The sequence below is a fragment of the Carcharodon carcharias genome, chromosome 21 (genome assembly GCF_017639515.1).
Source record: "Carcharodon carcharias isolate sCarCar2 chromosome 21, sCarCar2.pri, whole genome shotgun sequence".
NCBI lineage: Eukaryota > Metazoa > Chordata > Chondrichthyes > Lamniformes > Lamnidae > Carcharodon > Carcharodon carcharias.
Window position 1 is genome coordinate 8,845,000 of NC_054487.1, and position 24,672 is coordinate 8,869,671.

The 24,672-nt window shown below is 40.4% G+C and overlaps 1 protein-coding gene across 9 annotated transcripts in view; it reads left to right on the forward strand.

Moving 5' to 3' along the window:
- yaf2 (YY1 associated factor 2) overlaps positions 1-17,343 on the forward strand; it is a 208,066-nt gene extending 190,723 nt beyond the window's left edge. For 7 of the 9 annotated variants that reach the window (XM_041215530.1, XM_041215531.1, XM_041215525.1 and 4 more), the window contains 2 exons: positions 2,917-3,069; positions 15,524-17,343. In XM_041215530.1, the coding sequence (XP_041071464.1) occupies positions 2,917-3,069; positions 15,524-15,767 (397 nt within the window). In that variant the 3' untranslated portion in view covers positions 15,768-17,343. Of the gene's footprint in view, positions 1-2,916; positions 3,070-13,619; positions 13,790-15,523 lie in introns of all 9 variants that reach the window. The other 2 variants (XM_041215527.1, XM_041215528.1) reach the window with 2 other exon arrangements.
- The last annotated feature ends 7,329 nt before the right edge of the window (positions 17,344-24,672 follow it).

Genomic DNA, 24,672 nt, shown 5'->3' on the forward strand with positions numbered 1-24,672 from the left:
TGTTCGGCTATTTACACATTTTGCTATCTTACCTTTGCCACTATCAACACCTTCTTTAGTCATTAACACTCCCTTTGTCTTGTATCCACGATATCTTTGTCAATCTCTCCTGAGTTTTCACCTATCCCTAACCTTCTATTTTGCTCCACCTGCTTTTAAACAATACAATATCCATCACATTTCTACTCTTTAGCTCTGAACCAGAGTCATATAGACCCAAAATGTTAATTCTGTTTCTCTCTCCACAGATGCTGCCAGATCTGCTGAGTTTTCCTAGTATTTTCTATTTTTATTTCACTTGGCTGATACAGGGGATGGGGGGGCGCGGTTTAACTTACAAGGAAAGGTTGGACATGCTGGGCCTGTATCTATTACAGTTTAGGAGATTGAGAGGTGAACTTATTGAAACATATAAGATCCTGAGGGTACTTGACAGAGTGGATGCTGAAAGGATGTTTCCCCTTTGCGAACCACTAGAACTAGGGGACACAGTTTAAAAATAAGGAGTCTTCCATTTAAGATGGAGATGAGAAGAAAGTTTTTCTCCTAGGGTCATGAATCTTTGGAATTCTCTTCGCTGGAGAGCAGTAGCAGAAGGGTCGATGAATACTTTTAAGGCAGAGGTAGACAGATTCTTGACTAACAAGGGAGTCAAAGGTTATTGGGAGTAGGTGGAATATGGAGTTGAGGCCACAATCAGATCAGTCATGGTCTTATTGAATTGCAGAGCAGGCTCGAGGGGCTAAATAGCCTGCTCCTGTTCCTAATTCGTATGCACGTGCATATGGAGTGGAGAAGGTTGAGAGGAAATTTGATGGAGGTATTCGGAATCATGAGGGATCTGGAAGAAGTGGTTAGGAAAAACTGTTCCCATTGGTGGAGGGATCGAGAACAGGAGGGTGCAGAAATAAGCTGATTGGCAGAAGAGGCAGTGATGACATGAGGAAGGACTTTTTCACATGGCAAGTGGTTGAGATCTGGAGTGCACTGTCTGGCAGTGTGATGTAGGCAGGTTCAGTTAGGCCATTCAAGACGGATTGGATTATTGTCTGATGAGGGTTATGACCAGGACCTTATTTACCAGGAGGAGTAAACTGGCTCCCTCGAATTCAGCCCCCTCAGTTGGTCGCAAAAAAGGTTTTAAAATTTCTTTCCCTGTAAATGCATTTTCCAATCCAAATGTATTTGCCTTTTAATAAGGAGCAAATCAAGCCAGGTTTTCTTGAGTCAAAGAAAGAGTCAGTTTATTAGCTACTAAACCTGAGAAAAGTAATAAAGACACAACAATGCCCACATACAGTGGCTCCTTAGACGGCACCTTCCAAACCCACAATCACTACCATCTAGAAGGATGCAAGCAGATGCATGAGAACACCACCACTGGAAGTTCCCCTCCTGATACACCTTCCTGACTTGGAAATATATTGCCGTTCCTTCACTACCACTGGGTCAAGATCCTGGATCTCCCTCCATAACAGCACAGTGGGTGTACCTCTACCACATGGACTACAGTGGTTCAAGAAGGCAGCTCACCACCACCTTCTCAAGGGCAATTATGGATAGGAAATAAATGCTGGCCTACCAGCGATGTCCAGATCCCATGAATGAATTTAAAAAAAAATCAGAAGTAAGATAGTTAGAGTCCAATAAAAAGTTAAAAGGATATACAATTAAGTTCTTTGCTTGTCTTTGAGACGTAGATTGTTGAATATTGCAGCCGTTTAAAGTTAGTTGGTTTCCTGTAGAATTATGGAATTCACTTGGTTCAGGTCTGTACTTTGTTGAAGACACTCTTTTAGCTTCAGAGAGGGGGAGAGAGAGAGCGATCTTTACTGCTGTCTTCCATTATTGTTTTTAGATGACTCTCATGTTTCTTTCTCCTCTTCCTCCTCCTCCTCCTCCTGATTCTGCTTGGCAGAGCCAGTTTTTAAAACTCCTATCTGTTTATACCCAGAAAGGAATTTGATTAGCATGTCTTACAGTCATTGTTGCAGACTAAGTAATCCCATTTTGTGATCTTTTCAACTCCGAAACTTTTAACATCTCAAGTTGGAATCAACAGAAGTTGAGGTTATTTCGTACTCCACAGGGGGTTTTAAATGTGTATCTGGTGGGTTAGCAGTTCCTATTGTCTTAATAGAACTACAGTTGATCCAAGTCCAGCACTTTGCATTTTTAATGCCTTCCTTTCAAGAGAGTCCCTTTTTTTACATGTACTTTGACACCTCTCAGCTGTGAAATTCCATCTAACAGGCCTGCAGTGCAACTGGTATATAAACTTTCCAGAGAAGTAGTCAACTTACTGTATCAGGCATCGGGTGACCCATAGCAGCCATTTTTTGATCAGTGTCTTTTGTACTTTTTTTAAACGTGTCTTCTTTAAACAGTCCAATATATCTTTGGCTAGTTGGTAAAGTTGTAGGTAGATCTCACCCAGTCACAGATTCCTGTCATTGCGACAAGAGGAGGAATGTGCGTTGGATGGCAGGAAATAGCCCTACGTGGCTTGCTCCTGCAGAGAGCTGGTGCTGATACGATGGGCTGAATGCCCTCCTTCTGTACTGTAACAATTATGTGATTCTATGATGAGGAGCTTTGGAGTCATCAGTCTGGAGATAATAACAGTGTGAATAAAGATCTCACTACATGATGGTGCAAATCTTAGTGGATAGAAGTAATGCCTCCCCTATCTAAAATCCATGGGTTTCTTTGTACGAATTTTTGGGGCCTTTTTTTGAATTTGACTTGTATGTGACCATATATATTATTGAATTATTCTCTGTCTCATGTTCTAAGGCTTCAAGTATATACCTGTTATAGGGAGAGGTGGATATATTAAATTTAATGTTTCTACTCGTTCACCTGAAAATTTAGACCAAAATGTAATACTGCAATATTGTTTTGTGTTGGCTTTAGGAAGCCTCGCCCAGTGTCTCAGCTGGTGGCACAGCAAGTAACCCAACAATTTGCATCACCCACACAACCAAAGAAAGAGAAAAAAGAAAAGGGAGAGAAGGAAAAAAATGAGAAAGAAACTGTCAGTAAAAAGAACAGCCACAAGAAAACAAGGTAATGCTTTGCCATTAAAGTTACGTCAAAAGCAAACTTTAAAGCTCAGGGGTATGATGTCCCTTCTTCACTGGTTTGTAAATAAATTAGACTTTCTTTAAGTAAATTTAGTAATTCTTACCCAGAGCACTTCAAACATATTGATCACAAGCTCAATCTTGAGATGTACTAATGACATTGTTATGATCCCAGTTGATGTTACTACTGGACAAGCCTGATCCCAGGGCGAAACCCAGCTTGATAGATCATAACTTTTACTTGTTTGTTTAGATAGGTAGAGTTTAGCTGCTGGACAGAGTCACAGGAATGAACTGATTAATTTTTAACAAAAGAATACAACATTTATTAAACAAGAAAGGATCAACTGTTTTACAATATTCCTTCACCCACAATTATACCTTTACAGATTTGTAAGGATTACACAAGTTAAACAAGTTGTTTTACACTCCAATGTTCATAGTAAGTACACAGTCCATGTAAACCAGTTAGCGACCTGTGATCAAGCACACCACACTCTGAAACCAGGTGACAGATGCCACCCCAAAAGATGCTATGAATCTCTTAACAGCTCCCCCAGATGCTTGTCACACCGTGAGCTCACCAGTCTCACTGAACTCCACCTTTCACCTTTCCAATCTCCGCTCTCCAAGAACTCACTTTGGAATCTTCCCCCAAACCAACGTTTTCTTTCAGACGCTTTCCGCTGGGGTCCACCTCCAGGGTTTTGAACTTTCCTTGCAATTTTCCTCTCCCCTGGGTCACCACATACATTCAAGCTTTATTCCACGCATTCTCTCTTGAGTGCTCAGCCGTGCCAACAGTACAGTACTACTTCACATGCCAATAGTAAGATTTACAGACCTTCAGCTGTCTTTTTGGATTTATGACTTCTCACAATCTGTTTTAGCTTTAAATCTGCTTCCTGCAGCTTTTCTCTTCAAGCTTGAAGCTTGGAGCCTTCCTCTGCTCCTCACTCTTAACTTCACTTAACAGGACCTTTTCCAGCTTCCTGTCCTTCCTTGGACTAGAAGGTCTTCTTGGGACTTTCTCCTCTGGATTTAGGGACTTTAATCTTTAGTTTCTCTGGCAACTGCTTCCAACTGAACTCAAACTGCTTTCAACTGCTCTGCCTGTGTGTGTGAGTAGGGCTGACTCTCTGGCCCCCCTGTTGCTAGGCAACAACAGTTTTTTTCTACTCTTATGTTTGCTTTACCTTCCAACCAAGAGTCATAAACTCATTTTTGGAAATGCAGGTATACAAACAGCATTAGACCTGTTGTCTCCCTGAAAAGTGAAACTAAATCCCAGGTTTCCTCCTTTAAAGTGAAACCAAAAACTCAACTTGGCCTTTTCTTAACACACAAATACAGAAATACTGATCAAGCTTAAACTTTAAAGCCAAAACTCATTCCTAACACCCACAAATACAAATATAACTTAAACTATCTCTATTTCCTAACAACATTCTGATGCAGTGTTGAAGGGTTAGTTTTTGCCGTGCTTAAGATGGCTTTATTAATTGTCACTTGATCCGAATGTTCATCAAAGCAGGTTTTTTCCCAACGTTTCCGCTAAATTGATTTTGCAGAGTTTTTCATTGAGAACTGTGGTTTTATGCAGTGACCCGGCAGAGTGAAAACAAAATACCTGCAAAATAATTGTCTGATTCTTCTCAGTTAGAGCTACACCCCTATCCCTGTCTCAGAGGATTTTATTTTGTATATTCATTCACAGGACGTGGGCATCACTGGCAAGACCATTTATTGCCCATCCCTAATTGTTCTTCAAAAGGTGATAGTAAGCCACCTTCTTTGAATCTCTGCCGTTTGTATGGTGAAAGTACACCCACAGTGTTGTTAGAGGGGTGGGTAATATATTTCTAAATCAAGATGGTATCTAACTTGGGGAGCTTGGATGTACTGGTTTTCTCGTGAGCCTGGTGCCATTGTTCTTCTAGGTGAAAGAGATCGCAAGAGATGCTTTCAAAGAAGGCTTTGCTAGTTGTGGATGGTACACAACTGCTGCCACTCTGTGTCAGTGGTTAAGGGGGTAAATGTTTAAAGTGGTGTATGGGGTGCTGATCAAGTGGATGGCTTTGTCCTGAATGCTGTTGAGCTTCTTGAATGTTATTGCAGTAAGTAGATGGCATTTCATCACATTTCTGACGTGCCTTATGGATGGTGGAATGGCTTTGGCAAGTCATTAGATGAGTCATATTGCAGAATATCAAGACTCTAGCCTGCTCTTGTAACCGCAGTATTTATATCGCTAGTCCAGTTAAGTTACCAGTCAATGGTGACTCCCAAGAATGTTGATGGTTGTTGGGGGTGTTCAGCGATGATAATGCTTTTAAATTTCAAGGGGAGATGTTTAGTATTTTCCTTAGTGGAGATGGTCATTGCTTGGTGCTTGTGAGGTGCTAATGATACTTGCCACTTATCCACCCAACTTTGGATGTTATCCAAGTCATGCTGCATGGAGGCACAAACTTCTTCAGTATCTGAGGAGTTGTGAATGAAATTGAACAGTGTATTCATCAGCTAACAGCTTTGTTCTGATCTTAAGAAGGAAGAAGGGTCATTGATGAAGCAGCTGAAGGTGGCTGGGCCTAGGAAGCTACCCTTAGGAACTCTTGAAACTATGTCCCAGGGCTGAGATCATCAGCCTCCAATAACCACAACCATCTTCCTTTGTGCTAGGTATGACTCCAGTCAGAAGAGATTTCACCTGCTGATTCCCATTGACTTCAATTTTACTAGGGCACCTTGATGCCACAATTGATCAAATGATGCCTTGATGTCAAAGGCAGTCACTCCTGGCTCATCTCTGGAATTCAACTCTTTTGTCCATGCTTAGATCAAGGCTGTAATGAGGTTCCGGGTTGAGTGGTCCCAAATTGAGCATCGGTGAGCAGGCTATTGCTGACTAAGTGTTACTTGAAAGCATGTGGACGACATTTTGCAGCACTTTGCTGATGATGAGAGTAGACTGATGGGTGGTAATTGGCTGGATTGGATTTGTCCTTTTTTTTTGGCAGTTCATACCTGGGCAGTTTTACACTTCATAACATAGATGCCAATGTTGTCGTTGCACTGGAACAGTTTGGCTAGACGTGTGGCTAGTTCTGGAGCACAAATCTTCAGCACTCCAGCTGAGATGTTAAAACCTCATTGCCTTTGCTGATCTAATACGCTCAGACTTTCCTTGCTATCAAGTTGAATGGAATTGACTGAAAACTGGCACTTGTGATGGTGGGGGCCTGAGAAGGAAGCCAAGATGGATTGTCCACTCAACACTTCTGGCTGAAGGTGGTTACAAATCATTGTTGAATATGTTCATGGAACCTCCTGCTTCTGTTAGTTTTTTTTTTTGTCCACAGGCATTCATGACTGGATGGGGCAGGACTGTGGAGCTTTGATCTGATCTGTTGCTTGAAGGATATCTTAGCACTCTCCACAGCTTGTTGCTTCTGTTTATGCATGCATCTAATCCTTCACTATTTTGGAACCTCATTTTGAAGTGTGCCTGGTGCTCTTCGACACTTTTCATTGAACCGGTATTGGTCACCTGGTTTGAAGGTAAAGGTTATTCCAGGCAATGAGGTTACATATCATGATTGAGTACAATTCTACTGATGCCCAAGTGCCTCATTGATGCTGGGTTGAACTGCTAGATCTGTCTCAATCTATCCCATTTAGCATGGTGGTCATGCCACACAACATGGTGGATAGTGTCCTCAGTATAAAGTTGGGACTTGGTCTCCAAAAGGATAGTGTGTGGTTACTCCTATCTATACAGTCATGGACAGATGCATCAACAACAGATAGATTTGTGAGGATGAGGTGAAGTAAGTTTTTCCATTGTGTTGGTTCACTCACCACCTGTCCACCTGCCACAGGCCCATACTGGAAACTATGTCCGTGCAGGATTCGGCCAATTCAGTCTGTAGTGGTGCTCCAAAGCCACTCTTGATGATGGTTTTCTCTTCTGTTCCCTTGCTATCCTTGGCGTTTCTTCCAAATGGTGTTCAACATGGAGGAGTACTGATTCGTCAGCTGGGTGAGGGGGTGGGGGTGCAATAGATGGTAATTAGCAGGTTTCCTTGTCCATGTTTAACCTGCTGCAATGGGTCAATGTGTTAATGTCTTGTAATTACATTGTTAATGTTTGTTAATGTCATGTTAATTACATTGTTAAGGTTAAGACATACAGGTGATGGGTATTAATTGTTTTTGAGCATATATAACTAGGGGATAGCTGGGGCATTCGGTGGAGTGGGAGGAAAGCTGCGAGACTCAACAAGTCAATAAACTCTCAATAAAGAAAAGCCCTGTGTCTTGGTTTTGACTTCTCTAATCGGCTTGGATCTTTTTAACATTGGTAGCAGAGGATTGTTGGCCTTAAAGTGAAGATTGGAAACTGAGATTTCTTTTCAGACAGAAGGTTGTAATTGGAGTTACCTTAGAGAAGAATGGCTGAACTAATTGTAAAGTATCAGGGTATTATTTTTCACCATTGCTCTGTGCAGCTGAACTTATGACCAATGGAAGAATGAAGTGGATATATGGACACAGGTTATGTCCTGACCAAAGAAAAAGCAAGGTATGGTCTTGGCATTTTTGCTTCCCACCAGAAACAAGATCAAGTATTTTCAGAGCTAAAGGCTCATCAATTGGACACTGACAAAGATATGGATAATCTCTTAAAATTCATGAGGAAAATGATCAATTAAATGTATTAGAGGTATTGTCAGACTTTGATAAATTTAGAAAGATGGATGGTTATTCCATAGAATATATTATGGAATTTAACATCTTATATACAAAACTGCAGAAATTCTATTTGGAAATTCCCAATTCAGTTGTTGTTTTCAAATTGTTGGATTGTGCTAAATTATTGAACATGGACAGGCTCCTCATCTTAACTGGAGTTAGATTCTCAGAAGGAAATACACTTCTGGAACAGATGTCTGAAACATTCATTTCCAGCCACTTTCATGGCACAAATGGGACTTTCAGTAGTAACACAAAAGGAGGATTCAATGCTTGCGGCTTTTTGAGACAGTTCAGATATGAGGCACAAGCGTCAATATGAAACAAGAACCACAAACAAAAGGAAAGAGGAGCAGCTCTAACAGATGACAGAAATTGGATAACTATAGCAGAAGAATGAACTCCAGGAATAACCGAGGAATGATCAGCAAGTGTTTCAGATGTGTCTCAAAATATCATTATGCGCTGAATTGTCCGAAACAGAATAACAGGGTTTTTGAAATGGCACGTGACAGGGAAGGTTTTGAAGGGGAAGATGAAGATACTGATCAGTCAGAGGGAATTGTACTGGTCACAAGAAGCTTTAGTCTAGTCATGGGTGTTCTACTTGTGGATTTATTCAATTGCTCTGTGTTAGACAGTGGATGCACATCCACAGTATGTGGAGTGGATTGATTAAAATGTTACCTGGATTCTCTAAATAGTGAAGATCAAAGTAACATTAAGGAATATGAAATACTTGCTTCAGATTCAGGGATGATGACACGTTAAAATCACTGAAAAGTCTGGTGATTCCTTGTAAACCAGCTGAGGTAAACTACTTTATTAACACAGATGCAATATCCAGTGAAATATACTTACTGCTGAGTAAGCCGTCTATGAAAACGGTTCAAATGAAATTAGGTATGGAACACAAGCTAATTTGATTTTTTTAGGAAATCTGTAGATTTGCAGTTTACATAATCAGGACATTATTGTATCCCCTTAACAAGACCTAATCAATAGTTAAAGAAGTTTTAATAGCATCAGTGGGTAGGAGTTCAAAGGAAAAAAGACACATTGTTTTAAAAGGACATCGGCAGTTTGCTCATTCATCTTGTTGTGGGCTATTAAAGGATGCGGGCTAATGGATGATGTATATATTAAACTTAAGAAGGGATCAGTGAGAAATGCGATATACGTAGAAAAATATATAGGAGGAGACCATGAGGGTCTGTAGTGAGCTTTCCATTAGCAAGAGGCTTTAATGATATTGTAGTAATGGATTTGAAGATATGGGATAAAGACAAAAACATTTTTCTCCTGCACGTCACAGACAAGCAACTAGATTCTGTTTGTCAGTAGTAGTATATAATAAAAAAAAGGTAATTGTGAACAAGATAATTGAAAAATGGATATGAACTGGACTGAGAGCACCAGCTAAAATGCTAACTGACAACTGGGGCCAATTTACCAACGACGACTTTAAAAGTATGTGTGAAAATATGAACATCGTAGTAATGAACACAGCAACGGAAAGTCCCTTTAGTAAAGGGGTTTCTGAAAGAAATCACATAAATAATTGATGAGATGCTTCATGACATCTTAGCTGACCAACCAAGTTGTAAACTGACATCTGCCCTGGCGTGGGCAATCCATGTGAAGAATTCACTTTAAATGACTGGAGGGGGGCGGTTACAGCCTCTACCAATTGGGAGAAATCCAAAAATACCTTGCTTGATGTGAGATCATCCCCTGGCCTTAGAAGGGGCTACAATTAGTTCATTTTTTTATGAGCACTTGGAATGCTCTGCATGAAGCAAGAAGGGCATTTGTCATGGCTAAGGTTTCAGAGAAAATTCGGCAAGCCTTACAGTGCCGCACAAGGCCATCAGAAATAAATTTTAATCCAGGGTCATGGTATATTACAAAAGAGCAGGGCAAACAGAGTGGCAAGGCCCAGGTAAGGTTATAGGCAGTGATGGAAAGATAATAATTTTAAAACATGGCAGTCAAACTGATAGGGTACATTCCTCAATGTTAATTGGCACTGATTATACATTTACAGAATCTGAACAAGTTATAGAAAGTAATGAGGAACCATGCACTTCACATACACATATGTTAGATGATTACGAGGAGCAGATTATGCCAGATAAAGGGATGACTGAATATGAGCAAAGTGATACTGAAGCGCAGGATAAGGCTATTTATCCCAAAGCGCAACTACCAAAAGTTGGCATTAGAGTAACATATATGCCAGAAGGGGCCAGTGAATTGAGGGATACCATCATTATAGGAAACGCAGGAAAAGGCCCTGGCAGATACAAACATTGGCTGATTGTGTAGAATGAGGGACAGAAGGTAAGATCTTTAGATTGGCAAAATGAGATAAAGAAGATGTGGAGAGCCAGAAAAAGCAATGCGAGTTTTGAAAGCGGACCTGGGAGTGATCATGGCCCTAGGAAGATCATGGACTTGCAAAAGGAGCTCTGATACTCTGATCTTTTAGTAAGATATTCCTGGAGTGTAAATTGATTGATATAAAAGCTGCATTTTTGCAGGGTGAGAAATTTCAAATGGGTTCAATGTTTTTGAACCCATCGACAGAAGCTGGTGATTTAGAAGGGAAACTGGAAATTAAACCAATGTGTTTATGGGTTGAATGATGCATCAAGCATGTGGTATTTCTCAGTTAGGTCCATCCTGCTTAAAACAGGTTGTATTCAGCTAAAAGCAGACCCGCCAATGTTCTATTTGTGTCACGAGAAGAAACTAGCAGACATCTTTATGATGCACATTGATGATTTTCTATGGGGAGGTTCTGCAGAATTTGAGTAATGGGTGATAGATAAGATAAAGAATGAGTTTAAGATTGGAAGTCAGGCTTCTAGGACCTTTAAATATATAGGGTTAGGCATTAAGCAGAATAAGTTGGGACTGACCTTGAATCAACAATCTTACTTAGAAAGTGTCATTCACATCCCAATAAGTCAGGTCCTCACAAAAAGAAGATCTTGCATCCAAGGAAGAAACCGGCCAAATAAAAGGTTTGTTTGGACAGTTGAACTGGTTGTGCACTCAGATGAGACCTGATCTCAGTTATGACATATAGGAACTGAGTACCATGATGAAACATGCTACAGTTGAGAAGTTTCTGAGAACAAATAGAATATTAAAGAAATTAAATTCGGAGAAATGCGCCAGCCTCCCCAGCCTTTGTGGTCCAGAAGATATGAAGTTAGTCATTTTTAGCGATGCTTCACAGGCCAATCTTCTGGATATTCTGGTACAGCAGGGTTTATCATATTCTTGGTGGGAAAGAATAAGAGATGTCCATTGGCCTGGGAGGCAAAGAAAATAAGTAGATAAAAGCATTTAGCTGCTTAAACACCAGTGATAGTACAAGCAATAGATATGGGGGTGAACTCATCTAATATTCTGAAGGAAATCCAATACAGGGGGAAATATGAGAAAAGTTTGCACATAGGATGCTATGTGGATAACTGTTCTCTTTGAGACAATGTTCATTCGACAAAGGGTGTCACTGGAAAAAGATGGAGGATTGACCCTGACAGTATAAAGGAAAATTTAGAAAGACGACAGATTTCCAAAATAAAATGGGTGGATGCAAGTCACCAATTGTCAGACTATTTTACAAGAAGTGCTTACTCCCACCGAATTATTAGATGTACTGGAAGAGGGACGCCTTGTGTTGTAATGAGGATAGGGAAAGCCAGTGTTTCCTTTGATTGCTTTGTAATTATTTGTACTTGTTGTTTAAAAAGTTTTGTTTAAAGAAAAGGGAATATGGGATCTGTTAATGGTTGGTTGTACTATAATGTGAGACATAGAAGATGAAAAAAATAAAATAATTTAGTTTCTTTTTGATTTTTTTTTTTGAAGATTGTTCTTGTGTTTTCAAAAGGTTTAATTTAAAGAGGGGAATCTGTTAATGCCTTATTAATTGCATTAAAGTCTGTTAATGCTGTGTCAGTTACATTGTTAAGGTTAAGAGTAATAGGTCTTGGGTATTACTTGTCTTTGAGCACATATAAATAGGGGATAGCTGGGTCACTGGGTTGTGTGGGAGGTGAGCTGTGAAAGTAAACAAGTCGATAAACTCTCTCAATGAAGAAAAGCTCTGGGTCTTGGTTTCAGCTTCACCACTCGACATGGATCCTATTACAGAATGTTGAGAATTCCCTGGGCTAGGCCCTCTGACCATATACAACTTTGCCACCACCTCTGATAGGTCTGTCTTACTGCTGGGACAGGATGTACCCAGAGATGGCAACGTTGGCTGTAAGTTATGAATCTATGAATATGACTATGTCAGGCTGTCACTTGACTAGTCTATGGGACACTTGTCCCCAGATGTTCTTGAAGGGCTTTGCAGGGTTGACTAGACTTTTCTTAATCTGAATCCGATGCTTAGGTTGCTGCTGAGTGATCCCATCCAGTTTTATTTTTATAGCCTTTTTCATGGTAGTTAGAATTAACTGAGTGGTTTGCTAGGCCATTTCGGAGGGCAGATAAGAGTCTAGCACTTTGCTGTAGGTTTGGAGTTACATACAGGCCAGTTAGAGTAAGTTGGGCAGGGTTTACTCCTTAAGAACATTAGTAAACAAGTTGAGTTTTTATGACAATCCAATATCTTATTATCTTTTTATTTCAGATTTATTCAACTAAATTCAAATTCAGAAACTGTATGATGGAGTTTGAACTCACACCTCCAGATTATTAGTTCAGGCCTCTAGATTAATAGTTCAATAACATAACTACTATGCCGACATACCAAGTCAACTCCAAATATACGCTAGCCACAGGCAGTTCTCCTTCCTATCACTTCTTTCAAACCCCATGCCTGCCTCTGTAAAGTCAGATTTAACCTGTCTAGCATTCCATTGTAGATAAACCTCCAATTTCTCCACTTAACTGAAGTCACCATATTGCCTTCCTGCAAAATCTCTGCTCCTTTGCCACTAACTCCTTCATCCTAAATCGCCACTCGTTTCAGCTGAGCAAATTTCTTGTGGTCTGCTTGAGCCAGAGCTAAACTTCAAACTTTACATTCTATCTACAACAAAGATGTCACTTACCTTTGCGATGTTGCTAGACACTTTCCGTAACTTATTCCAATATTGTTGAAGTCTTTTGGTCATGCCTTCATCACATCACCTGAAGACTGAATTCCTTCAATGTCTTCATTGCCGGCTTCCTTACTTCCAACCTCTATAAATTCCAAATAATTCAAAACACCACCTCCTGAATGCTGTGAAGCTTTACTCATCCATCTCACAGTCCTCACTGACCTGCACTAGCTACCTGGCTCCTTAAACATCATATTTGAAATCCTTGTACTCATCTATGAATTGCCTTACCCGCCCCATCTCAACAATTATCACCAGCTGTAAGTCCACTCTGGCATCTTCCAGTCCTCTGGGCTCCTATGCATCCTCTCTCCCCTCAATTCACTTCATTTTCCTTGCTGCCTTTAAAAGACTTAAGTCAATCAATCTGCTTGATCAAGCATCCCCATCCCTCTCATTACCTTTCAAAGGCTTGTGAAGTGTTCCTTATCCTCCTTTGTGAAGATTTTTTCCACATTAATGGCTTTAAATAAATGAACATTGTGATTGTTGTCTTGGCTTTTCCATTTCCATTACAGTTTTGAATGGCTCCCATGGTTTAATTGGAGCTTATTTAGTTATGAACTATGTTAGTCTCTTAAGTCAGATGTTCGAGTGCTGCTGAAGTTGAAGTTTCCTGACATATCTTATGTTTGTTGCTTACAAGAAGAAAGCTATTAGGCCCAAACAAAACCATCACTTGTTCATATGTGAGAAGTGGCTGGATTACTAGTCGTGCAGGTCTTGCAGTGAAAAGGAATACATCAGGACATGCATCTATCATCCTTGATCAAAAATATTTCTGTAACAAAATCATCTTCCCAGGTTTCTTTCCAGGTAAAAATAATCCCTTATTCAATTTTCAGAATATGTGTTTCTTCCCAATCATTTTCTCTCTCTCATCCAAATCTGTGTGCAACGATAAATTGCAGTGATCACCATATATACTTGTGTTGTACTTTGCAACTCTCTTGATCACTGGGAGGATTCGGCATCAACTAGGCAAGCTCCTGACTACTGCTGTTGCAAGCAAAATGTCCCAACCACAGTACTATGTTTCCCTATCTGAAGCAGTGCAGTCAGGAGGTTTATTGAGATCACTGAGAAATAAGCAGACTTTCAAATGCTGGAGGTATTGAAGAGAAAAACCACAAGTCTAAACCTTAGTGCACTACTTTAAATGGATCCTTATTAACTCTGTGAAGTGTAGTACTTTTTGTATAGTTCATTACAGGCTGTGTAAAATGCAGTATTTTGTATGGATTATTACTCACTGTAAGTGTGTTATTTTATACGAATCATTATGGGCTATGTGCAATGTGGCACTGTATCAATCCTCTTTTTTGTGTTAATTTTCTTCCTAGTTTTCCCTTTTCTTGCTGACAGAACTAATTTCTTCCTGGGATTTGGTTTCTTATACATACATCTTCTTTCTACATACATAAGAGGTGCCATCTTTTTAGTTGTGAGCATCAGCTGAATATTCTACTACAAAGGGCTTTACAGCAGATCCAGAACCTCTTTTATCTGTGCTCCCCTGGAGTCATTGGATAATCTGCCTCATATTTTCCCTATCCTGCAGACATTGAGGTCAATCATAGAACGCGTTTTTCTTCACTGTACCCCCTCCACCCAAATCTCCTCCAGTCCTACTGACTTTAGCACAGACCAGGGTTTGAACATTGGAACTTGAATGCCTGCCTCAACTACTCACAAGTGTAATTTGCAGAGTCTCTGAAGAAGTCAATTTATCCTGACTACAAGTTATTCTGAGCACTGTACAGTCTGAAATGACAGTAACAAGCTCATCCTTTTGTGCTGATTGATCATAGAGGTTCTCGGTTAATAAAATTTCCAAATAGAACAGATGCTTGGATTATTGGTGGTAAATCGGTTTAACTTCTGATGAAGATCTTTAGAAACTAATAACAGAATAATCTGGCATCCGTGTTATATCATGTGTAGTTCTGTAAATTAAGGAGTGGATTATATGTCTTAGTATTGGATTATTTCAGTATCATAGACTGGGGAGGACCAGGGGTTGTGCACTTAAACTAAAGAATAGTAGGAATAGGCAGTTCTTCTTTTCCAAGAGAGTGAGCCGTTGGAATGTGTTGCTACTGGTGTGCTGACTCTCTGCATGTCTTAACGAGCTGGATCAGTTGCTGTCTGGGCAGAGATTGCATCAAGTAGAAGGAAATAAATGGATTAACAGTAAACATACGTATGGTCAATGTGACCTCCTGGAATGGTTTTAATCACCTAAGAGGGCTGGAGAACAATTATCCAGATTTTGTTTGTTGGCCCTGGTATTTTTTTGCTTCTCCCATAAAATGACAGAAATGAAAGACTAGCATTTATGTAAAACCTTTCCCAGCCTCAGGTCATCCCAAACCACTTTACAGCCAATGAAGTAACTTCTGAAGTGTAAGCATAGCTGGGGAGGAAATGTTTAGTCACAATGCAGATGGGCCAGTATTGATAGTCTTTTCATACATTCTTAAATGACAGCCGGTCTTTGAAGTGAACTTTTATTCATGTGTTGTTTTTGCCTTTGTCCCGTTTTCCTAGGCCGAGATTAAAAAATGTGGATCGGAGCAGTGCACAGCATTTGGAAGTGACTGTGGGTGACCTGACAGTCATTATTACAGACTTTAAGGAGAAAGTAAGGTCAGCCCCGGCGGCCACTGCTACCTCGAGTACCACTGCTGACCAGCACAGCCTGAGCAGCTCCAGCTCCGACAACACAGAGAAAGGCTTGTCCCGGTCATCATCGCCCAGAGGAGAAGGATCAGTAAACGGTGAATCCCACTAAAGTACCGGCTGACCTACTTCCTTTACTCACTCCTTGCTCAACGATTCAATGGACAGCATCTCAACATCTTCAGTCCTGGGCATTCAGTGTTAATACTGGCTAGTTGGGCTGCCTTCTTCAGTTTCGGTTTCAGTGCTTTCTAATACTTGCATAGCAATCTGGAACTCCTGCACTGCAGCATGTTTTTGAGTGTAATTTTCTATAACTTAGATCGGACTGCCTAAGTAATGTGTTCGAGGACTGAATTATGAAGCAGCTGACTTTAAGTATTCAGTGCTACCTTCGGTCAATTTTCAATCGACTGCTGCAGTAACAAAACAATTTCTGAAATTCATTTGCCTAGTTAAGTGCACCTGCTGGTACGTGGTGTGGTTAAATAGGAACAGCATTCTCAAAAGCATTTGTATAAATTCTTGCCAACGTTTTTTCAAAACTTGTTATTTGGATGGGAAGAAAACACTTAGCCATTAAAATTGTGGCTTTACCAATGTCCACTGTCATTCATTTCAGTAAGTTACAGTTTTAATATGTAGTCTTGGGCTAATTGACCAGGTTTGACTGAGGATACAGTCCATGCTACTTAACTGCAGCCACTCGGGTAAAGGAATTGAGTTGCTGTAATATATAAAAAAAAGGAGGGTCATTTTTGCACCCTTAGCTAATTGGGAAGGGATGCAGATGTGTCGCTTGCGTGACTTTGTATTTCACGCATGTCCTCTCAGCTGAGTGCTCCCTGAAAGAAAGGAGGAAACGTTAATAATTAGATGCTTAGTATGTCTAAAAGTAGTTTCGATGGTATGTGTGGGAATAGTTTATGATGATATTGCCAGTTCTGGAAACTTCATTTAAGGTGTTTTGCTGATGTTTTGAATTTGCGACAGTATTTATACGTATTGTTGTAATAAAAAAAGTTATGCAAGAACACGTTCTATCTTTGAAGTTCTGTTACTTCTCTACATTACTTTTTAAATAGCCTTCTACATGTATCGTCACTGGTGAATGTGTTTTTTTTTGGGACAGCCCTGTGCTGAAACTTTGTGCAAAAGCAGTTGGGAGGTGAACAAAAGGATTTGTTGAAATGTCATGGTCTGATGTCTAATTGGTACTAGATGTGTTTCTGTCCCCTTTTTATGTACATCTCATATTTTCCAAGCAATACAAGAAAAATACCTCATGGGAATTATACCAATTTTAAAAAAAATGTGTTTCAGCAACTGAAAAATAAAAACATAAGTAGATCTGAAGTTATATTTGTTACCAGCAAGCAAAACACCTTTTTTAAAAAAAAACTAAATGGTAACAAAATTAGTCAGTGATATGGGGAGGGCCTAGCAACTGTGTGTGATGTCAGATACTGTTCCAATGTAACATGCAATAAGTGGCATAGACTGTATTTTCAGATGTAGGTATTTGATACTAATACCTGTATTCAGTGATTATAGATTGTTTTACATGAGATTTTTATATCCTTTAAAAAAAAAACTCTCGGTGTTCATGCTGATATGTGTAGTGTTTGGTATATATTTGATTTCTATCAGAAAAACAACTCACAATTAAAAGATATTTGAATTATAAAGGCCAGTATCCATTTTTAAAAGGAGGGAATGGGGTTGAAAGGAAACAATTGCAATAATTGTACTTAATTTAGCCAAATGAGAAAAAAATATGCTGCTCGACAGTGAGCAGGATAACATCAGATGATCAATCACATTACTGTGGGAGAAGACCAATACAAATAAGTCATAACAATTATGTGATTTTTTTTTGCTTTTATTTGTCAATCTCCTCTCCAGGCCAGTTCTCCAGCTGTTCCTTACTTCAACCTCTTGAAGATGTGGATTCCTTTCTAAGGTTTAGCCAATAGGATCCTAGGCACACATTTAGCCGTTATTGAGACTTAACAGTGGATTATTTGATTGCAAGGGGCATCACAACTAAGTTACCCACTCCTCATCCATTACTGATGGTCTAGTGACATTCAGAAATATTTTACTTTGAAAATCTTAATATGTTGAATGCTTATTTTTGTTTAAACTTGCCATTAAGGGAATCTCTTCTCTGGGAACTGACAGCCAATTTTCAGCCTTCCTCTGGGAGAAGAAAATCGACTGATTTGGTTCCAGTTTTTGGAGCCTGAGCCTTGTATAGTGTTTCCCCCACCTGATGCCCACAATGGATGATTGACTTGCTGCTAAATCCTAACTCTCCATGTTGCAGGATCATCAGTGTATCAAAGAAATTGATATTGCTTCTGAATTACATTTATAAACTGGTCAGGGCCATGGTGACTGAATAAGTCACATCCATTTTTCTGTCACAGGGATTCTGAGATTTTTTTTGCCAATATAAAAGCAAATTACTGCAGATGCTGGAAATCTGAAATAAAAGCAGAAAATGCCAGAAAAACTCAGCAGGCCTGACATCATCTGTGAAGAGAAACAGAGTTAATGTTTTGAGTCCGTATGACTCTTCAGGACTAAAGAGAAGTAGAAATGTGATGAATTTTATACTGTTTAAGAGCAGGTGGAGCAAAATAGGAAGTCAGGGCTAAATGGGAGTTCAGGAGAGGTTGACAAAGATATGGACACAAGACAAAGGGAGCGTTAATGGTAGTGTTAAAGACTAAAGAAGGTGCTGATAGTGGCATAAAGGTAAGATAGCAGAATGTGTTAATAGCAGAACAAGGGTCAGTGCTCTGTGAAAGCACAATATGGAAACAAGTGACCGATGGCCCTGTAAAGGTTGGGGGTGGGCGTTGTTTGGGGATTATTTTTAATTAAGTAAATAAATAGAAAAATGAATAAATAAAATTTAATTTAAAAATAAATCTTTATTTATTTAAAAAAAATATGTATTCATTTTCTTTTTCTCATTTTTAAATCCTTTTCCCCCAACCAGGCACCCCTCCTACAGGGTATCTGTCACTTGTTTCCATATTGTGCTTTCCCTGAGCACTGACCCTTGTTCTGCCATTAACACATTCTGCTATCTTACCTTTATGCCACTATCAGCACCTTCTTTAGCCTTTAACACTACCATTAACGCTCCCTTTGTCTTGTGTCCATGACATCTTTGTCAATCTCCCCTGAGCGCTCATCTATCCCTGATCGTTTTTGCTCCACCTCCTCTTAACAGAAAAAAATCCATCACATTTCCATTTCTCTCTAGCTCTGAAGAAGTCACATTGACTCGAAACGTTAACTCTGTTTCTCTCTCCGTAGATGCTGCCAGGCCTGCTTAATTTTTCCAGCTTTTTCTGTTCCTTTTTTTAACCAATGCTGTGTGAATCGAATTCTGGGCGATTTTCTTTGAAAATCACAACCGGCAGCCTTGAAAATTGTGGTTCAAAACCTTCCTTCCTTTTTATTAAGAATCTTCATCTGATTGAGTCTCCTTATAACAAATTCATAAATTCCAAAGAAGTCAGTTATCTCACCACCAGATTTGAGCTATTAATATCAACCACAAGCATACAGTTGATATTTAAAAAAGCCTTCACATGCCTTAATCGTGTTCTCACCTTCCAAATCTATCCCCATCTGTCCTGCAAGTCTGAATTTGAGTGCCTCCATTCAGGTATTTGTACACGGTATTGAGTTGCTTCATTCAAGTCTTATATGCTATTGGTGTGAATAAGCAATAAACTCTCTTTCTGTTTCTCGAATGCAAAAGAAGATAATCTAACTGAAAAAAGTAAATATCCACCATCTTTTTGTTACATTTTCCATATGCATTAGCACTAATCTAATTGTTGCTAAATTGGAGAGTGTTCTCTATAAATTTTGTGGACTTTGGTTTGGCAGAAGATTGGGATTTGCTGTGATGCTCTCCACCTGTGCCTTTTGTTCTCTATTTTTACACAAAAATAGCTGTTTAAATTGGGTGCTAGATAGGTGACTAAAAGCTTGGTCAAAATGATGGGTTTTGAGAAGGTGGGGAGAGTAGTGCAGAGCTGGAAGAAATTTCAAAAACAAGTGAGAATAATTGAATGGATGCATAAAAGGCCAGTCATGGAAGGGAGGAAGTAGAAAACTGCAAAATGGGTAGGGTATGGGCATGGAGGGAGTTGAAGATAACTAGGAGGATTTCAAATTCCAGGCATTTGGAGGGAGAGTCAATGTAGATCATTGATGATGGGAAGTGAATGGAGTGCAGGGCAAGTTATGAACAATTGAGATTTGGACAACTGGAGTTTATTAAGGGTAGAAGATGGGAGGCAGGCTTGAAAGAAATAGTCTACAGATATCAAAAGCATGATTTAGGGATCCAGTGACATGAGGCTAAGGTAGGGCCGGAGCATACAATTTTATGGAGGTGGAACCTAACAGTTATGACAATGGATAGGATCTGACATCTGAAGTTTGGTTGTGGGTAGAATAATCTGACAGAATTTCACGTGATGTGGTTTAACCTGGGTAAGTGCCCATGATCAGCAATGAAGTCAATGACAAGGGAGTGGATTTTATGTTTAGAGTTGAAGACAATGGTTTTGGTCTGTTTGGTCTCGAGTTGGAGAAAGTATTGACTGATTCGTTGCGACATAAAATAGGCAGTTTGCAGATCAGTTGTTATGGGATCGAGTAAAAATGGTGTAGGGGCAGAGTTGGGTGATTTGAATATACAAGTGGAAGCTGACCCTGTGCCTAAAAATGTCACTGGGGGGCAAAATGTTTTGGGAAGAGGAGAGAGGTTAAGGATAGACCTTGGAAACTCCGGAGGTGGCTGTGCAGGAATGGAGAGTGCAAGCTATTACTGGAGATACTTTGGCTATGTTCAAACAGGTAGGAATGGATTCACGTGAAGGCAATACCACTGAGCTGAACATTGGTGGAGTAGAGATCGGTGAATACGTGGTTGATCATATCAGCTGGGAACTGACGGCACACTCGTGGGAGCATTTTGAGGGGGTTTTTCAAAATAGAAATGGAGATGGAAAATTGGAAGGATCTAGGTAGTGTTCCAGATGGCTGTGAATGAACCAACTGATGATGAAGAGGAGCAAAGGAGACGCAAGAAGAAATTTAATGTCAGAGAGTCGGTATTAAGACATGAGATGAAGAGATTTGGAACATGGTGAACTCACATTACTGGAATATGGGAGTGAATGAGGTTTGAAAAGGAGGATGATAATGGGAGAGTGGAAATTATGTGAGGAAAAGAGCTGTGTTTTGGGTAAGCTGAAGTTTGTGGAGGATCGTTGAGGGAAAAATGTTGCTTGAAGTGATGAAGGAATATGCGAAGGTTTTAGCTGAACAAAGAAATAGGCGAAGGTGGGCATGACAGAAAGTTGTTTTGGGGCAAGAAGCTGAGGTCAGCACCAAGTAATATGGCAAGAGTCTACAATTTGTAACCTTCAGCCAGGCAGGTGTTTAGCCAGACACGCAGAAGTGCTGATGCAAACCAAAGAGAACAGCTTCTGCTTTGCCAGCTATTTTGGTTCCTCCAGGTATTAATATATTGTCAATTTGAAGTTGTGGCAATAACCTTTGAGTCAGTGGAACAACAAGGTGGAACCAGGTACTGTTAGTATAAGTGTATTGTTAAGGCGGCAGTGGCATAGTGGTAATGTCACTGGACTAATGCTTCAGGGGTTCAAATCCCACCATGGCAGCTGGTGGAATTTAAATTCAATTAATAATCTGGAGTTGCTAACTAGTCATTAATGGTGACCATAAAACTATAAATAAAACCCTAATGCCCTTTAGGAAAGGACATCTGCAATCCTTACCTGGTCTTGTCCACATGTGACTTCAGATCCACAGTAATGTGGTTGACTCCGAAATGGCCAAGCCAGCTTCTTTCTGTTCAAGGGAAATGAGGAATGGGCAACAAATACTGGCTTTACCAGCAATGTTCTTATTTCATGAAAGAATAAGAAAAAAACTATGGAAGCTGTCTCTATGGTTTTAGATATTACCTCCAAGCAAACAGCTCTGACAACACCTGCAAACAGTAATTGATGCGAAGTAAATTTTAAATCTGAGATTATTAGATTTGTGTTATCCATAGGTATTAAGGGAATGGGGCAAAGGAAGATATGTGGAACTAGATCGTCATGATCTTGAATGGCAGAATGGCCTATGTTCCTGTCGGAAGGCCAAGAATGGTACCCTGGAATACGTGGAGATTGACTGCAAGGGAGAAAAGCCTGAGGGTGTTGGCAGCGATGTAAGTCTTTTTAATTTTTCATTAGTAACCAGATAATTGTGATTTTCCTCTACCTCACTGAGGCTCTCTTTCTTAATATTCAAAGTTGCTTATTTGTTTCTTATTGATCTGCTCATTTACGTGGTTTGTTCTTGTATTTATATTCTGTGTTCAGCATTCTGTCAACCGCATGGTGCTATTTCAAATTTTCTGACAATATTTTAACAATAATAATCATCATAAATTGGGGATGCCTTTCCAATTGTCTTGTCTTCTACATTGTCTTGAAAATCTTTTTAAAACTGTAACCTCTTGCGCTGAATTTATGAAAGAAAGTAAGTAATAATTATAGATTTGAGTTTCTTCGAATTGGGAAAATAAGCTCAATGGAAAAGATCTAAAGTTTAGGACATAATTTTGAAAAGAGCACAAAAATATAAGGTAAAGGAGAAAATAAAATTGCATTTATATAGTGACTTACATGCTCTCAGGCTATCCCCAAACAGTCTGCTCAACAGCCAATAAACACCACTGACGTTTTGTCACTTATTATGTCAGGAAATGCAGCGTCCAATTTGCACGTAAATATCCCAAAAAGAGTAACAATCCATTTTTGTGAGTTCGGTTGAGGGATGAATATTGGACCCTGGTTGTTCTTCCCATGGGATCATTTATGTTCATGTGAGAGGGCAGTTGAAGCCTTGTTTTGACATTTCATCAGAAAAGCTGCACTAATGCAGCATTCTGTTAGTGCTGCACTGAAGCTTCAGTCTGTTTATGGAAGCCTCTGGAAAGAGATTGAACCTTCTAAGTTCAGATTCTGAAGTAGAAGGAAGTTGTAGTTAAGTTTTTTTTTTATTCGTACATGGGATGTGGGCATTGCTGGCTAGGCTAACTGCCCTTTTTCGGAGCGTGTTTTTTTAAAGAGTCAACCATATTGCTGTGTGTCTGGAGTCACATGTAAGCCAAACCAGGTAAGCACACCAGATTTTCTTCCTAAGGGACATTGGTGAACCAGATGGGTTTTTACAACAATCGGCAATGGTTTCATGGTCATTGTCAGGCTTTCAATTCCAGATTTTTATTGAATACAAATTTCACTATCAGCTGCGCTGGGATTCAAACCTGGGTCTCCACAACATAAAAACAAAAAACTGCGGATGCTGGAAATCCAAAACAAAAACAGAATTACCTGGAAAAACTCAGCAGGTCTGGCAGCATCGACGGAGAAGAAAAGAGTTGACGTTTCGAGTCCTCATGAGCCTTCAACAAAACTGAGTGAATCTTAGGAAAGGGGTGAAATATAAGCTGGTTTAAGGTCGGGGGTGGGGTGGGGGGAGGGGGAGAGAAGTGGCGGGGGGAGGTGGTGGTGTGGTTGTAGGGACAAGCAAGCAGTGATAGATAATCAAAAGATGTCACAGACAAAAGAACACAGAGGTGTTGAAGTTGGTGATATTATCTAAATGAATGTGCTAATTAAGAATGGATGGTAGGGCACTCAAGGTACAGCTCTAGTGGGGGTGGGGTGGAAAGGCTAGCAGGGCATAAAAAATTTAAAAATAATGGAAATAGTTGGGAAAAGAAAAATCTATATAAATTATTGGAAAAAACAAAGGGAAGGGGGAAGAAACAGAAAGGGGGTGGGGATGGAGGAGGGAGTTCAAGATCTAAAGTTGTTGAATTCAATATTCAGTCTGGAAGGCTGTAAAGTGCCTAGTCGGAAGATGAGGTGCTGTTCCTCCAGTTTGCGTTGGGCTTCACTGGAACAATGCAGCAAGCCAAGGACAGACGTGGGCAAGAGAGCAGGGTGGAGTGTTGAAATGGCAACGACAGGGAGGTCTGGGTCATCTTGCGGACAGACCGCAGGTGTTCTGCAAAGCGGTCGCCCAGTTTACGTTTGGTCTCTCCCATGTAGAGGAGACCGCATTGGGAACAACGAATGCAGTAGACTAAGTTGGGGGAAATGCAAGTGAAATGCTGCTTCACTTGAAAGGAGTGTTTGGGCCCTTGGACGGTAAGGAGAGAGGAAGTGAAGAGGCAGGTGTTGCATCATTTGCGTGGGCATGGGGAGGTGCCATAGGTGGGGGTTGAGGAGTAGCGGGTGATGGAGTAGTGGACCAGAGTGTCCCGGAGGGAACGATCCCTATTGAATGCCGTCGGGGGGGCGGTGAAGGGAAGATGTGTTTGGTAGTGGCATCATGCTGGAGTTGGCGGAAATGGCGGAGGATGATCCTTTGAATGCGGAGGCTGGTGGGGTGGTAAGTGAGGACAAGGGGGACCCTATCATGTTTCTGGGAGGGAGGAGAAGGCGTGAGGGCGGATGCGCGGGAGATGGGCCGGACATGGTTGAGGGCCCTATCAACGACCGTGGGTGGAAAACCTCGATTAAGGAAGAAGGAGGACATGTCAGAGGAACTGTTTCTGAAGGTAGCATCATCAGAACAGATGCGACGGAGGCGAAGGAACTGAGAGAATGGAATGGAGTCCTTACAGGAAGCAGTGTGTGAGGAGCTGAAGTCGAGGTAGCTGTGGGAGTCGGTAGGCTTGTAATGGATATTGGTGGACAGTCCATCACCAGAGATTGAGACAGAGAGGTCAAGGAAGGGAAGGGAAGTGTCAGAGATGGACCACGTGAAAATGATGGAGGGGTGGAGATTGGAAGCAAAATTAATAAATTTTTCCAAGTCCCGACGAGAGCATGAAGCAGCACCGACGTAATCATTGATGTACCGGAGAAAGAGTTGTGGAAGGGGGCCGG